The sequence below is a fragment of the Pollicipes pollicipes genome, unplaced genomic scaffold (genome assembly GCF_011947565.3).
Source record: "Pollicipes pollicipes isolate AB1234 unplaced genomic scaffold, Ppol_2.1 Scaffold_6138;HRSCAF=7277_pilon_pilon_pilon, whole genome shotgun sequence".
Lineage (NCBI taxonomy): Eukaryota > Metazoa > Arthropoda > Thecostraca > Pollicipedomorpha > Pollicipedidae > Pollicipes > Pollicipes pollicipes.
The window spans coordinates 19,992,180-20,007,215 of NW_023596818.1; the positions used below are offsets into that span (position 1 = coordinate 19,992,180).

At 52.2% G+C, this 15,036-nt stretch overlaps 2 protein-coding genes across 2 annotated transcripts in view; one reads left to right on the top strand and one right to left on the bottom strand.

Moving 5' to 3' along the window:
• The window catches only part of LOC119106446 (histamine H2 receptor), a 19,834-nt gene extending 19,524 nt beyond the window's left edge, over window positions 1-310 (top strand). Inside the window, exon 6 of the mRNA XM_037230094.1 lies at window positions 217-310. The gene's annotated coding sequence lies outside the window, so the exon portion shown is untranslated. The remainder of the gene's footprint in view (window positions 1-216) is intronic.
• Window positions 311-5,964: 5,654 nt separating this feature from the next.
• Window positions 5,965-13,424, bottom strand: LOC119105426 (UNC93-like protein). The gene is made up of 8 exons (XM_037228891.1): window positions 13,316-13,424; window positions 13,150-13,269; window positions 10,539-10,780; window positions 10,304-10,427; window positions 9,611-9,699; window positions 7,894-8,021; window positions 7,354-7,516; window positions 5,965-6,925 (listed from the first exon to the last, which is right to left on the bottom strand). The coding sequence occupies exons 1-8, from the start codon at window positions 13,422-13,424 to the stop codon at window positions 6,428-6,430; spliced, it is 1,473 nt and encodes a 490-aa protein (XP_037084786.1). The 3' UTR covers window positions 5,965-6,427.
• Between the last annotated feature and the right edge of the window lie 1,612 nt (window positions 13,425-15,036).

Here is a 15,036-nt window from a genome sequence, read left to right on the forward strand (position 1 = left end):
CACATCGTGGTTATTCATCATATGGGTAAAGTGCCGCGCGATGGTTTGTTTGTCTTTTCCTTGATATCGTCAGTGAAGAATCCTTTCAAAGGCATGTGGCTGTGGTAGGTTCTGTGAAGTACCAATTCATCGCCGCGAGCGTGGTGACAAGGCCGTGCGCTTGATTAGGCTGCTCCATTTTGAGCCTGACGCACATTGTGACCGTTCTGCCTGCAGGTCTGCAGGTCTCTCGGCCGCTGGTGACGTTCCATCTCCGGCCCAACTGGTCCGACGAATGCCTGAGTCCAGCCGTGCTGAACACGGACAGGGTGTGAGCCGCGCGCGCGCGACCGCGGCTCGCGGCCGTCCAGCCCACAGCCGCGCTCTCATCACCGCCGGCGGCCAGCGCCGAGCATCGCTTCTGCGATCTCTGGAAAACACAGAGTTGGAGCGCGCTGCGCACCATCTGGCAGGGCCGCAGCGCTGCACCGGTGTTTTTCCTTCGAGACACTGACCGACGACCTCTTGGCCGCTTCCGGCATCTCCACACCTTCGTCGAAGTGATTGGCTGGTCCCGATCGTGTCGTGGGAGTGACCCTCCGGGAGACCGGGTGTTACCGGCCACCGAGCGGCACGTGGCGCCCAGCCCTGCTCGGTACGGGAGAATCATGACGACGCTTGGCCCGCCTCCCGAGGCGTGACTGCCTGGTGACAGGCGACGCAGGCCCGCCGTGCGAAACACCCCTGCTACCCGGCTAACCCGACGGCGAGGTCGGATCAGTGCGTGGACCAGACTGGTGGCAGCGGAGTTGGCTGTCTGAGATGAGGGCAGAAGTTTGGTGCAGGCGTCTGGACGAAGGTGGATAGGGTGGCGCAGCGTATCGTGACTTTGGTGTGCTTAACGGCGCGGCTGAGAACGGCCTTTGCTCGGGTGTTGGGCTGCCTGCCATCTGTCCCCATGCAGGGTGCCAGTCACGTGACTGGTGAGGTGGGAGCGAGTGACGCCCCCCTGCCGATCAGTTTCCGTAACCGCCGCACTCTACGCCGAATGTGGCAATGAACCCACCCGTTGTAACCGTCGTAGTATAGCCGGCAGATTCTCACGCCCAGTGATCTTTTGACGTCATTATTGAGCGGAAAGCTGTGGAGTGACGGAAGCTCGCGGTGTCCAGCGAAAGTCGATGAAGGAGGCCAGCCAGCCAGACAGCTGAAACGCCCGCTGAGAGACTGCATGCATCATGCACAAGGAATGGGGGAGGGGGGCGGGGGGGGGGAGATCGTTCGATCGGGCTCGATTGGAGCCGATGCCAGACGTCTCTGAGTGGTTTAGAGAGACGCTGACTGAACAGCACACCAGCCGACGCCGGACATCACCGGTCTACAGCGCCCCGCGAACCGTCGGCAAGACGTCTGTGTCACTGGCAGCAGCTGGGCCGCGTGAACTTCACTTCTGCTTGCCAGTCTCATGTCCACCTGGCAGGTGTCGATGTTATTGAAAACTAAGCCTACCGTATCATCGCGTGCTTGCTGGTGGATAAAGCTACATACCTCAGTGCAATGTTTTGCGGTCAGAGCTTAAGCGTGAGGCGTGCGTCGGCGGGAAAATGGGAAGCGCATCATTGTGAGTGTTATTTATCTCAGTGACGTGATGCTGTTCGAGCTTATTTGTTCAGCTCGCTTCGTTCTGCCCAGCTGACATTTGTATGAAATAAAATGTTATGCATCGCAGGTCTCCATCACGTGCTGGGTAGTTGCAAGCCGTTTTTCAACGCCATTACAATGGACGATATAGGGTCGTAGCAGTGGGTGGAAGATGTGGAAAACTCGAAAGGAATTTGGCCCGATGACTTTTCTCAACGGCCCGGCAAGTTCGAATCCTAGATCGCATTTACTTACGCAACTGAATTATCATTGTCATCACAAGTTGTTTGAACATCAGCAATACACGGATTTCATAACCTAAGTGATTCCATGCATTTTAATGCAAAGATATGGTGACGGATGCCTCTGAACGACGAATGTAAAACGACCCCTCTGTCGTAATGCGCTTGTGCAAGATCGGTCACGGTGGCGTTTGCTTCTAAAGTATATAAATAATCCATCATCAAAACTCACTTGGGGTAGAGTCGGTGCGATCCTGGAGGCTTGCCAGCTGGCGAGCATCGCCTGAGTGAGGAAACCGTGCTGTTTTCTGCGTAGATAGTTATCGTGGCGACTGATGATGGTGAAGGCTTCGCGATGATATGAGCGTCAGGCTCCGAGATCCGAGCTGTCTGCTACTGCGCGTGAAGTTTTTCCTTTGCGTTTTTGAGCCGTCTGATCCTAATTCAGATCACCACATTGCCATCTACACACCACAATCATCATGTCGAATCTATTGTCAAAGGTTCCAAATCGATTGAAGGAGGATTTCCGGGGACAAAAAGTCATGCTAAGCTTGTCTTTTGCTGGTCCCATCCGTCAGTATCTTTCCGACCTTATTGGTTTGTAGTAGTTTGTTCCTTTTGTCCTCTGTGCTCAACTCTACACTCTTCATCTAAAGATGATCCGCGGCTGAAAATGTATGAACCTCTGCTCTTCTCTCTGTTTGGTGCCGTCATCTTTGCATCGTCTCCTCCGCACTTAGAGGAGTCATGTATTGCTCTCACATCCGGATTTAACACTACTATTACTACCAATACCAACACTACTCTCAGGTCAAAGGCAGCAGTCAGGTGAATGCTTGACGATGCTGAACTGGCAACTTTGCGGTAGGTGCTGCATCAAGCTGTTGCCATATTGCAAAGTCCAGACGGGCTGAATAAAGAGGCAAAAAGCTGCATGCCCACGACATTGGCTTTTTAAGAGATGATTGACACTGCTTTGCGAACAGAAAAAACGGAGGTAGGCTACATGTGAAGGAGTGCTGGCAAAGTCTTTAGGACACACCAAATGGGTCCGTATGAGTTGTTTCACCACCAGCGCCAGGTGGACACTCCCGAAGGATTCTTTACCTTGATCGGACGTGTTGCCGGGATGTATTTGGGACCACTGTCCACAGTTTGCTAAGAAAAGCTTCATGCCAAGATTATGTCCGTAGCCATCAGACAACAGTCCCATGAAGCGAACAATTTCAGCCGAAGTATTTTGACATGTCATGTAACGTCCCCACACGGTCGCTCCATTCCAGCCTGGCGCTCTGAGCCGGGACTGATGGCCACTGACGGGTCACACCAGCGCGGGCTCTGTGATACGAGCACTCACGTCTGCAGTATGGTGAAGCAGCCCGTTCACGGCACAATGTCATATTTATGCACGAGCTCAAGACGAATGCGGGTAGATTATGCTGCAATATTTCATTCGTTGCAAGACTATCCCTATCACGCACAGGCACAGCGTTGCTGTGAAACTTGAAGTAGCAATTGGTCATGTGCATGATCTGAGAGAGAAGTAACAGCAATTCACATGTAGCAGTTTGCTCGTTCTGTGCATAACAAAGCTCGATATGAAATGTGTTACGCTGAGCTTGAGGCTGTGATCAGCAAATAAGGTCACAACTTTGGAAAGTTCATATATGCCAGGAAACAAAAAAGAAATGGCGTCTTGCTGGTCAAGGTTACTGAATCCAACAACTCAATGGTGTTACAAGGCCTACAGAGCTCATGTGTGAGCTACTGGCGAAAAAACATTTAAATATACCCACTCTGATCGCTCCTAATATTGCAGAGCATATGCCTGCATGACTAAACAGGCTTGTCGTCTATCACGGACGCGCATCCGCTTATTGAAGTCTAGAATTTTAGAAGCAATACTTTAAGTACGCACACCGATCGGCCATAATCGCACACACGGTACTCTGTTCTTTGGCCACATCTCAGAACAGCCCGATTTTGGGAGCTTTACCCAGGCAGGCCATAAACGCGTGTGTGAATCATGCCAAAGACGCGTTTATAAATCAGGTCATAGGCACGTCGGAATGTGTGATTCATTTTTGATGTTCTCTTAATAAGCAGCGTATTATTTATTTTCAAACAGCCATTATTGCTGCAGTCGCACAGTTGATGGCCTGTTCTGTGAGCACCAAGCGAGTTCCTGTGCTTGCCTCCTTACACGATAAATAGCATGTTATAAAATATCCCCCTGCCATCTAAACAGACGATATTTCGATGTTTAAGATTGTGATACATACACAAATAAACAAACACAATTATGGCAAATTTCACTAGTTCAGGAGAGCATTAAAGGTAATATCGCAAACAATTAGGCATGCGCAATTTGGGCCATTCACCCTACCGCCGTGAGATGCCCGGCGTTCGAGCAACTAAGCGGCTTTGGGGAGACAGCAACGACGAACGCTAGGAGTAGCTTATTTTTGAAGCACTTACATTAGAATGCCAGCGTAAAGACTGCAAAGAAGTTAAATCTCAACATCCTGAAACTTATATTACATTAAAGTCGAACATGAAAAGCCATGTTAATTGTCCCCATGCATGCACTGTTTCTGATTTCGCTCGAGGCTAAATGGCTCGTCGAATTTGTTTATTTTCTCGCTCTTACTTCTCTTTATAGGCTTAAGATTAGACGGTCAGTTGGTAATGCAGCTTCAGGACTATTCAGGAGTTGAAAAACCAGGCAATAGTACAATCCTCTGCTTGAGAGTCCTACCCTGTGCCACCCTCCGTTTACCATCCGCCAATAAGCGTCGGTTAATGGGCCTTACACGTGCAAAGAGCCGGCTAGGTGGTTGTTGCAGACACTCCGGCGGAGCCCAAGCCAGCTCAGCGGTAGGGCATTATCACGGCCTGCGGCTGCAGCACGCCACCTCTGGATCAAGTGATGGGTGGGGAAAGTGGAGCGCACGGCTCCGATTTGTATGGCAAGCCGTTGGTCACCTATGGCTCTTATTGTAACGTTCAGGCAAATCCGTCAACGTTTGAACTCCAAAAATCAAGCGGCAACACCACCTGCGCCATGTTGCCACAAAATCAGGTGTTTTTTGAGACTCGAACCGTCCGTGTCTGTTCATCGTCACCTGCCGATCAACTAAAGGCACTGACCATCCGTTCGTCTAGAAAACTAGCGGTGGAAGCTAGTAGTGCCACCTATTGGTCAGCGGTGTTGTAAAACGACGCTAGCATCACCTTCACTCATTCGCTACAGTTGCATCATGTGCAGACGGTGGTACCATCACTTCTAGAGGTAGGATTCCGTTCGCCCAATCCTCCCCCCGCCCCCCCCCCCCCCCACCCATCATTCAGAAGTCTGTGCCACTCATACGCTACCTTTTCCTAATCGGTTGTACCCACCGTTTACAAGCCCACTTGTATTTTCCAGCACTTAGCCTTGATTGTGGTAAAATGCAGGCGGCACCACCAGATGGCGGCGCCGCTACAGTAAGCGGCACCGCCGCCGTAGACGACGCCGTCGTCGTGGGCAGCGCCACCACCGTAAACGGCGCCATCAGCATCAACGGCGGCGTCACTGAACATGCGTCTGCCGCGCGCTTCGCTAGATGGCACCGTACCCTTTGTGTTGTAAAATTTGATCGTCATTTGATCGTGTCAACTCCGCCTGCTGTACCTGCAATCATTTCCTGCCATTTAATTTGCTTCTTTACACCGACAGAAGTAACTCCATCATTAAAACTCTTCCATTTGGCGAATTGCTTCGTGATGTCTTGCATGTTTTTCCTCTACGGCAACAGGTCAGCTCTGCCTTGTTCCGCTTTCTCTCACACTGCAGCGCGCGCCGCGGTCAGCCGGCGGTTATGAGATTCACTGATCCAGTGAATGGCGAATGTACCTTTGCCCCGAAGTGACGTGTGAAGTGTTAGTGTCCACGCAAAATAAATTACACCACAGGAGGGTGTTTTCTAGCTCATTGTTTCGTGTGTAAATAGGAAGAAACAGGCGTGTTCCTTTGACATTCAGGCTGTTTCAGGTCAGACACATTCAGGCTATTTGATTCTTGTTGAATGCTCAGTTTAACACTACTTTAAAGTCTTCATCGGAAAAATATCGTTTTATTACTAGTACGTTCTTTAACATTTATTGCCTTTGTTCGTCTTCATAAATGTAATATATACTCACTCTTACAAAATGGAACGCACATCATACGACCACATTCACACCGCCGCGCGCATTACCACATCCCGGACATGTTTGGAGGCACATGAAATGCATCTAAGGTTCGTGTAAGCGATCATGGAATATAGCCGCATCATAGACCATTTCTGGAATCGAGCACTTTTGTCACCGATCACACGTTTCCACAGCTTGCGATGCAATTGTTTCTAACCCATCCTTGTGCATGTATGGACTCCAGCCTGTTGGGAAGACCTCTGTTCGCATCGCAGCACGTTAGTCCCGGGTGATGGCGAGCTCACCCTTGGTCTTCCTTCGCTCCAGCAACACGTTAGTCCCGGGTGATGGTGAGCTCACCCTTGGTCTTCCTTCGCTCCAGCAGCACGTTAGTCCCGGGTGATGGTGAGCTCACCCTTGGTCTTCCTTCGCTCCAGCATCTCGACGGCCAGGTAGCCCAACATGCCGGTCGTCAGCACAAACAGCAGAATGTACAGCTTTGCGTCGATGCACAGGTAGTTGGCAATGGCGAAGGAGATGGCGAAGCCAAGTGACTCCCAGAGCCGGTAGTTGCTGAAGGCGGCCTCGGCCGTGTTGGGGAAGATAACGCCATACAGGGCGTTGATCTGCGTCTGCCAGACGGCGTCCGCCACGCCCCAGAGGGCGGCCAGGATGAAGAACACGTACGGCTCGTCGGGCCTAGGCTTCCAGTGGATGAAGGTGATGATCACGCCGTAGTTGATGAGCGCGCCCAGCGCGAAGATGGGCACGCGGCCCACGCGCTTGATGACGAAACCGAAGCTGAAGGAGCAGATGGCGTCGCACACGCCGTAGGTGATCATCACGAAGCCGACCCGGTGGATGCCCCAGGCGCACGACACGTAGGCCTGACAGGAGTGACTCTCGTTAGATGGACGCTTCGTCTGAGGCCGGCTCTCACCTCAGCTACGAATGGATGGTGGTACGCGTCGATCTTCGGTGAGCGTAAGGTCAGTCTGCTCGAGTGTACAGATACGTCGATGACACCGACACAGTCTCCGACAGACCTGTACTGCGACATCCAATGCAAGACGCAGCGCACTGACACATGAGCAATAATTCGGTTGCAGAAATCCACTCGAACAGGTAGATGACTGCCGTCGTTCATGAGTGGGTTTTCAATGGTTGCGTCGCATGGTGTACAATCTAGCAATGAAACAGCTACAGGGCTAACCATTGAAAACGCGCGGAATGTGCAACAGCAATTGCCGACACTGCCCGCCCGCAGTGTTGCAATTTCGCACGTCTGCAGCGTTGCACATAATAAGCCTCATACCTTGGTAAAGTCGGCAGTGAAGAAGCCCTGTTCAAATCCGGACCAAAGCGTGAGAGGGATGATCAACAGCTGGTACTTTTTTCTCAAGTGGTAGAAGGTGGCCAGCAGGAGCTGCACCGGAGTCTTGTTCTCCTTGTTGTTGCCACGATCATCCTCGCCGTATCTGTGGAAGAATAGCTGTGCGTTGTGGCTTTGGCTGCTCTGATATGCAATAAGCCACGAATTTTGGGTCAGCATGAAGCAGTGCTCGAGGGCATTGCTACTGTTTGCTGGAGAAAGGTCGTGGCGCAATTATCGTCTTTGTCCACTTGTTCACCATCCATCCATCTCTGCGGACTATCTGCCGTCCATCCATCTCTGGGTGTGGCACCACCTCTGCAGACCGCCAAACATCCACCCATCCCTGCAGACTGTCCACGATTCTCCCACCTCTGCGGATCGTACATCGTCCAACCACCTCTGAAGACTGCCTATCCACCTCTGCAGGCTATCTGATGCTCCCCCCCCCCCCCCCCCGGGAACTGTTCGCCGCCTACCCACCTCCGAAGACTGTCCACAAACACGGCGATCAGGATGCTGGAGGCCACTGCGAGGCCCAGGAAAATTCCGGCCAGAGTGAAGATCTTGGTCGTGGAAGGACGCTGCAGGTTCGTGTTGTTGCTTGCAATCTGCCGGATGCACACACCACTGACATCACACTTAGCCGGGCTAGGCCGCTGCACAGGTGATACACGGATGCCACACCACACAGCCATACAGCGGGTTTTCTCCAGTGGACACCGGACCGTTCCGGCTACTGTCAAACCACGTGTGAACACTCGCACCCCACAAGCCCTTGGGAGCTGACATAGCGCGCTGGTAGCGTGCTGCTTGGGAAGAAGTGGCGCAGCTTGGGAAAAGGGTGCAGCCTGGGAAGAAGGGCCTTGCATATCCATGTCAGTGACGATGTGCTCAGCGGCCGGGACAATGGCGATGCATGACTGTATCGGAGCCCACAGTCAGCGTGCATTGAGCATGATGTTCACGCGGGCACGCGGCGAAGAAATACGTGCCCACGTGGCCGGCTGACCGAGCGCTACAGGGGTTCCTTTTCAGTAAGAGAGGTTCGATCTCCCCGACATGCTGGCACAGCCCTTCCATAATCCCTTAACTACTTTACCTTGGTCACTTACACTTTGGCAGCCCTCTCGTGGAACATACGAGCGATACGAACAAAACAATTTATGGAATTCTGCCTTGATTTTTTTCAGATACCAGAACGAAGTGGCCCTAATCCGAACAGAAGCATGGCTTGGTGATAATTCCAAAGACGCACACAAAAGGCTTTCAAGAAAAGGTCACGCACCACACCCGTTTTTGCGAAACGCACATTTGGTCGTCAAGAACTGGTCAAGAATCTACTGCTAGGCAAAAGCAAGAACTTGCCGGTCGGAAAAACCCCTAATATCAACCCTAAGTTGATCTACAGGAAGGTTTTTTGGATTATTTCCCAAATTGGCAACGTAATGGAACGCACATATTATGGAGACGAAAGAAAAATATAAATACCAAACCAACTATATCTCCGTTCTCCTGGTTTTTCTCCGAAGAATGAGGCTAATACTACTGCCTTATCTACAAGATGAAGACCTTTGAATTCCTGCAGGCGACATGCTGCACGCATCGATGATGGTGCACCCTGCCGACATCTGTCTAGTCCGTGTTACGTGCCTGTAGCCTGAATGTCTCACTGCGCTGCAAAACGATAGCGGACTGCGACGGTTTCTCGCCGACATACATGGCTTCTACAAACGCCGATAAATGCTCCAGCGACCATGACTGCAACGCTATTTTCAGCAGCTAACATGATCATGAGCAGTTCCCGGGCCATGGATCGTGATAATTTCTGGATCTGTGACCTTAGGATCCGGTTGTACAGCGGAGCGCATGATTGCAGCTGAGAATCGCACAATGTCCATGTGCCAGCCAGCGTCTCCCCATCACTGGAGCCCTGGTGTGCTAACCAACGTCGCGCACCCCTGGAGCCCTGGTGTGGCTACAGAGCCGGCCTGCCTACCCCAACTCTAGGAGAGCACCCCCCAACCCCTGGAGCCCTGGTGTGGCTACAGAGCCGGCCCGCCCATCCCTGCTCTGGGACAGCGTCCCTCACCCCCTGGAGCCTTAGCGTGGCTACAGAGTCGGCCCGCCCACCTCAACTCTAGGACAGCGCCCCCCATCCCCCGGAGCCCTGGTGTGGCTACAGAGTCGGCCCGCCTACCTCTACGCCGGGACAGTAATTTATACCGCAGATGGCCAGGCTATCCTCAGACGGCGAGCTCGCTCCTTCGCCCAGACCTGGGCTCAGCACTGAAAAGGAGGTCGGTTGTCAGGCGATTAGAGCACGGGCTGATCGGTCACCGCCACGACAGGTCAGGTTTCGGCCAAACTAATGCTGGAAAAGGTTGGGCATCCGCCGCTGAGGACGGTTGGGTTCAGCGTCTTTCGTGGATGCGATCCATCAATCGCCTCTCATATATCAGCCTTGGATTCTGCAATAATTCTTTGCGGTTGACTCTCGGGTGAAAGCACCGCCCCGAAATCAAAATATTATCCAAACACAAATTGAAGACTGTCATTTTGCTGTTATAGAAAGCCAGAATATGGCGGTGGGCACTGCTGGTGGTGCATAGAGCTGGATCACGTGGGATCTCATTCGCATGGCACGATTGTGGTTATTCTGGATTTTGCACACGATTCGGCCGGAGTGTCGCAGGCAATCTTTCAATACAAATGACCTTCACCTATCTTTGGTACAGCTGGGACCGGTTGTAATTCTGACAGGGATGTGGGGGCTCAAGAGCTTCCTGGAACCCATGCCCAAAGGTATGCAATGTAAATAATTCAGGTAGCTTGCAGTTCGATGAGTTTATGTCGCGCGTGGTACATCCAATTTTACAGACGCCATTCTTACCCAAAGATGATATCAGGTTTCCCCAAATCTGGGACGACTGGAAGAGCAGGAAGAATATGCCAAAGAACTTGACAATGACCGGCTCAGACGCGTCTTGAATGATTTCGGCATACAGCTTGCCGACCTGACGGGGAAACGAGAACGATCATCTGCCATTCGCATGCTTGTTTCGCGACGAGTGAGCAACGACAAAACAGCATGCGGTAGTTGCCCGAGGTGAGTTGTGGCCGCTGACCTGCGTCAGGTAGGTGCACTTGGCCGACCACATGGGCGCCGCGCCGAAGCCCAGGATGATGGCTGCCGGGATCAGCGTGTACTTCCGCGGGTGGAACTGGGCGAGCATGTAGAGCGAGTAGCAGAAGGTGCAGACCACCATGGCCCACTTGCAGGTGAGGCGCTTGATGATCAGTGATGGCATGAACATACAGGAGGCGATCAGGGCCCCGTAGATGGTGGCCAAGCTAGCCGTGCCGAGACCTGCCAGATAGTTACAGATCATGTTTTAGGGGTATAGATGGCGTCCTGTCACTCGACCGCAGAATGTTGTTCAAACAAGCGCTGTGTGCCGAGTGGGATTCAGCCTACCCAAAAACTCTTGCTAAATTTGTCTTTCAACCCGGATTCAAAGTTCCTCCTCTGAAAATTTCATTTTTGATGATAAAATGAAAAGTGAAATTTGCCCCTTTGTCCGGGGACTTTTTACTTTGTTAGGTAAGGGTGCCTTAACGCCATTTGAAAATGTGCTGCCATATTTATGAGCAAGAGCTCGTGAGGCTGTTCAGGACTGGGAACTCAGAGGTGCATGAAAGCTGCTAATCGGATGGAGTATGACTTGAGCACTTTTCAAAGCGGGTGGACCTGAATAACAGTCAGCAAGCCCTATTTTCAGGGAGAGCATCCGAAAAAATATTGTGCAAGGCCAAATCAACAGTCGAAATGGTGTCGATCCGGGGCATCCCAATAACACCCTTAAATGTTCCTGAATTTCGCAAGGATACGCCTGAAAACATGAATATGTGAGAGCTGACGACTATTTGAGCCTGGATCCTTCCAACAAATTAGCAAAGTACAGCAGACGCATGGGACAGTGTCGGCTCGAGACTGACAAGGAATGGGTTACACGTCGGCTCTGGACGGGCGGTCAGTGGCCCTGCGTGGGCCATCCCGCACCAGGCCTGCGGTGCTTTGCTCCTCGGCGACAAGTGCCGTGAGGATCGACAAAACAAAGAAAATGAGGCGTTGGCTACGTAAAGGCCAGCCTTAATGGGACCGATGCTTGGTCATCAGTGATTATTGGCGGCATAATGTGGATGGCTCAACCGCCCGGCATCGTCGGCGGTCCTCCCCGGACCATTATCCCGGGGTCACCAGGTCAAGACCGGTGCCTTCAGCCCCAGCCGCACATAGACAGGCAATGAGCCGGACAGTATGGAGGGATGGCCCATGTTGTTCTGTACAAAAGCGTGTTGGTACACGTTTTTGAGAAATACCGGCATGAGGAAAGTCATGAATGAGAGCGTCTGCGAAGTCATGAATGAGAGCGTCCGCAGAGTCATGAATGAGAGCGTCTGCAAAGTTATGAATGAGAGCGTCTGCGAAGTCATGAATGAGAGCGTCTGCAAAGTTATGAATGAGAGCGTCTGCGAAGTCATGAATGAAAGCGTCTGCAAAGTCGAGACATCGAGAATCGTCGCTTCATATCCGAAATTTTCTCTAATCGGTACGATGTCGCAATGGAGTAGGCTGAATGACGCTATCCAGACCGCAGTTTATAAATGAATAGAGCTAATTGAAACCTTGTTCTTTAAGTCTCGTCTTCTTTCTGTCACTTTTTTAGACGCTGTTACCCCCATGGCTCAGAGACATTTCTACTGCTTTGTTTTTTCTTTCCATGCGTCCGTTTAGCGCTAATGTTAAAGTTTCCAAAATGTTGGAGTTAGGGGCCGACGGCCAATTAAGGCTATGACGCAAAATAACAATACGATTACATAGCGCAGCGGCATCATGGACCCCGCGCCTATGTTTGGGAGTACCACAAGTGCTCCATTATCTGAATGTACCGCTACCCTACCATAGGGCTCCACATTGGGAACGAACGACACAACTGTAGCGGCGAAAGACTTCAGAAGTCTTGCCTATAAGTCTAGAGATTTTTGTTTTCCCCCAAAACCAACTTTAAAATGGACCAAAAGGTGATTGCACAGCTTCCCACCTGTGCAACAGGAATGTTACGGTGGGCCAACCTAAGTCATGCACAAGTCGGCACGCCACGTTTCGATGCGGTTGATATACTCAGACCGCGTTAATGCGTCAGTCAGTGGAGCATCGAGGCGCCATCGCCTGGTTATGGTCAGCATTCTGCACACTATGAACAGTACATCGCAAGCCTGTCGCGAAAACTGGTGCAAGAGTTGAGCATTCTGCGATGCTGGTAGCATCAGTTGCGATAGTCAACACAGAGGCCTACAGATCACCATACCGGCAGCGTAGTTTCGCAAAATACGTCGGGGGACTGAATAATGGAAAATCATGAAAACTTTCCTAAGCCGATAGGTTTCACCGACAAACCGGCTTCTATCTATATTCGGCACACTTCTCTAAAAGGGGGGGGGGGGGGTGAAGTCTTCCCCAACTGAATAGAAGGCCACGCCCCCACACCATACGTCCACATGTACATGAGCAGGATGTCTTGCATTGCTTCCTCAGAACGTAGCACTACAGACCATGAGCGCTGCCCACCCCCTGCATACTTTGTCCTCCCTGCCGTCCCAGCGTCCCACGTTGCCTTCATGGCGTCTAACTCCGGTCCTGATGGCCTGTGACCTCCGTTCAGCGCGGTGTCTTACCCTCCTCGGAGTTGATGGAGCTCTGCAGGTTGGACATGCTCTGGAAGGCCGTGAATAGGCACATGAACGAGAACGAGATGGCCACCACGTTTTTTATGATCCGCCAGCGCTCCCCGTTTGCTCATGGGGACGGTGACGGTGGTGTCCGGCTGGCTTTCCGGGTCACTCGGGTCATGGCCGTTTCTCTTCGACTCGGCGATTTTCGGCTCCGGCTCCTCCTTTTTTTCACCCGTGTAGGCCGAGTTGTCGTACTGGAAGTCATTGCCGCGACCCATGGCGTTGGCCTGGTGATGAACAGCGCGGGTAGCCTCAGAACGCCTCTGAAACGGCGAGACGGGGACGCAGTTAGGACCCACTACCCCCCGCCCTGTGTGAAGAACTGACCACTGTGAAGACTGAGTGTCTAAGAAAATGCAGACGGTCCGCTGAAAACTGGCCCAAACATCAGGTGACGGCCCACCTACTGTACATCGTGATTACTTCCCTCCACTTAATATATATATATATATATATATATATATATATATATATATATATATATATATGAATTACTTTGCTTAATTTCTCGCGTATCTTTGCCGGTTTTTGCGTCCAATACTCTTTGCGAAGCCAGAGACATAGGGACAGCATGACCTCCGGACAAGTGAAGGAGCCTGTCTCTGCTTAAGTCGATTCTCTCCACTCAGCATCATATGGCTAATGTTAAACACTCACTGTCCTGGCATCTGCTTACTGTCTCCCTGTTCTGATCCCTATGAATAAAGCACAGGACTGCCAAACATTTTTGCTCGCACAGCTACCCACCCGTTTAAATGCATTTAACACAGCCTCAGGTGCTTAGATGAGAATCAAGGTACGCGACGCTGGCAGCTTTGTCAGTTTGGGATCTCAGTAACGGGATGAGACCACGAGACCACTCAGCGGCATACGCTGCGCTCAAGCGAACATCCCTGAAACGCTCTGATCATTTGATCACCGATCGCTCTGAAGCCCTTACTCCGTCCAACCGACTGATATTAATGTTGTTCAGGCGCTGCACGTAGGTCAGCCGTTCAGCCCCAGAGAAATCCAGTGACCATTCCTCCCATCAAGACAGCTTGGCGGGAGTATCAAGAGGACCGCTCGGGGCAGGGGTTGAGATCAACGGTGCAAAAGAGGATCAGGTTTTCGTCGAACAGAGACACAGCCAGGATGTGAAGTAAGTGGGACGTCTTTCACTCATCCTCACGATCCTGCTTTCTCTCTATCCTTCTGACAAAGGACGTCTGTTTGCTTCTCCGCGCCCACATTCGAGCACAGCACATGTAGTCTGCCGAGTCGCCAGAGTGTGCGTTCGCCTGGGCACCAGGTGGATGCCGCGACGAGGATGGAGGAGGGGGGGGGGGGGGGGCATGGCACGAGACAGGACGTCAACGACGTGTTCGAGTGGAGCGAGCGTCGCTGTGACCCGGAGCCGGCCCGACAGCGCCGGTCAGACCGGCCGGTAGCAGGCCTCCTCCTCTACTGGCAACGACGTGCTCGAGCGGAGCGGACGTCGCTGTGACCCGGAGCCGGCCCGACAGCGCCGGTCAAACTGCCTGTCAGCAGGCTACTGCTGGCGGGCGGTCTGACCGGCGCTGTCGGGCCGGCTCCGGGCCGACCCTCCTCCTCTACTGGCAACGACACAGCGTGCACGACCGACGATATCCGACGGCACTGTCAGGGTACACTGGCCTCGCTCGTCGCACGCTGTCTGACCGACCCTCTCGCTGGTCACAAACAAACAACAGAAGAACAAAGCGTGATGACTCGGCGTTCCCCTGCCTACCACATTAAGGCAATCATCTGAAAGAACTCAGCGGGCAAAGGGAGATAAAGCCGGAGCACTGGTAACTGCGCCGGTTCGGA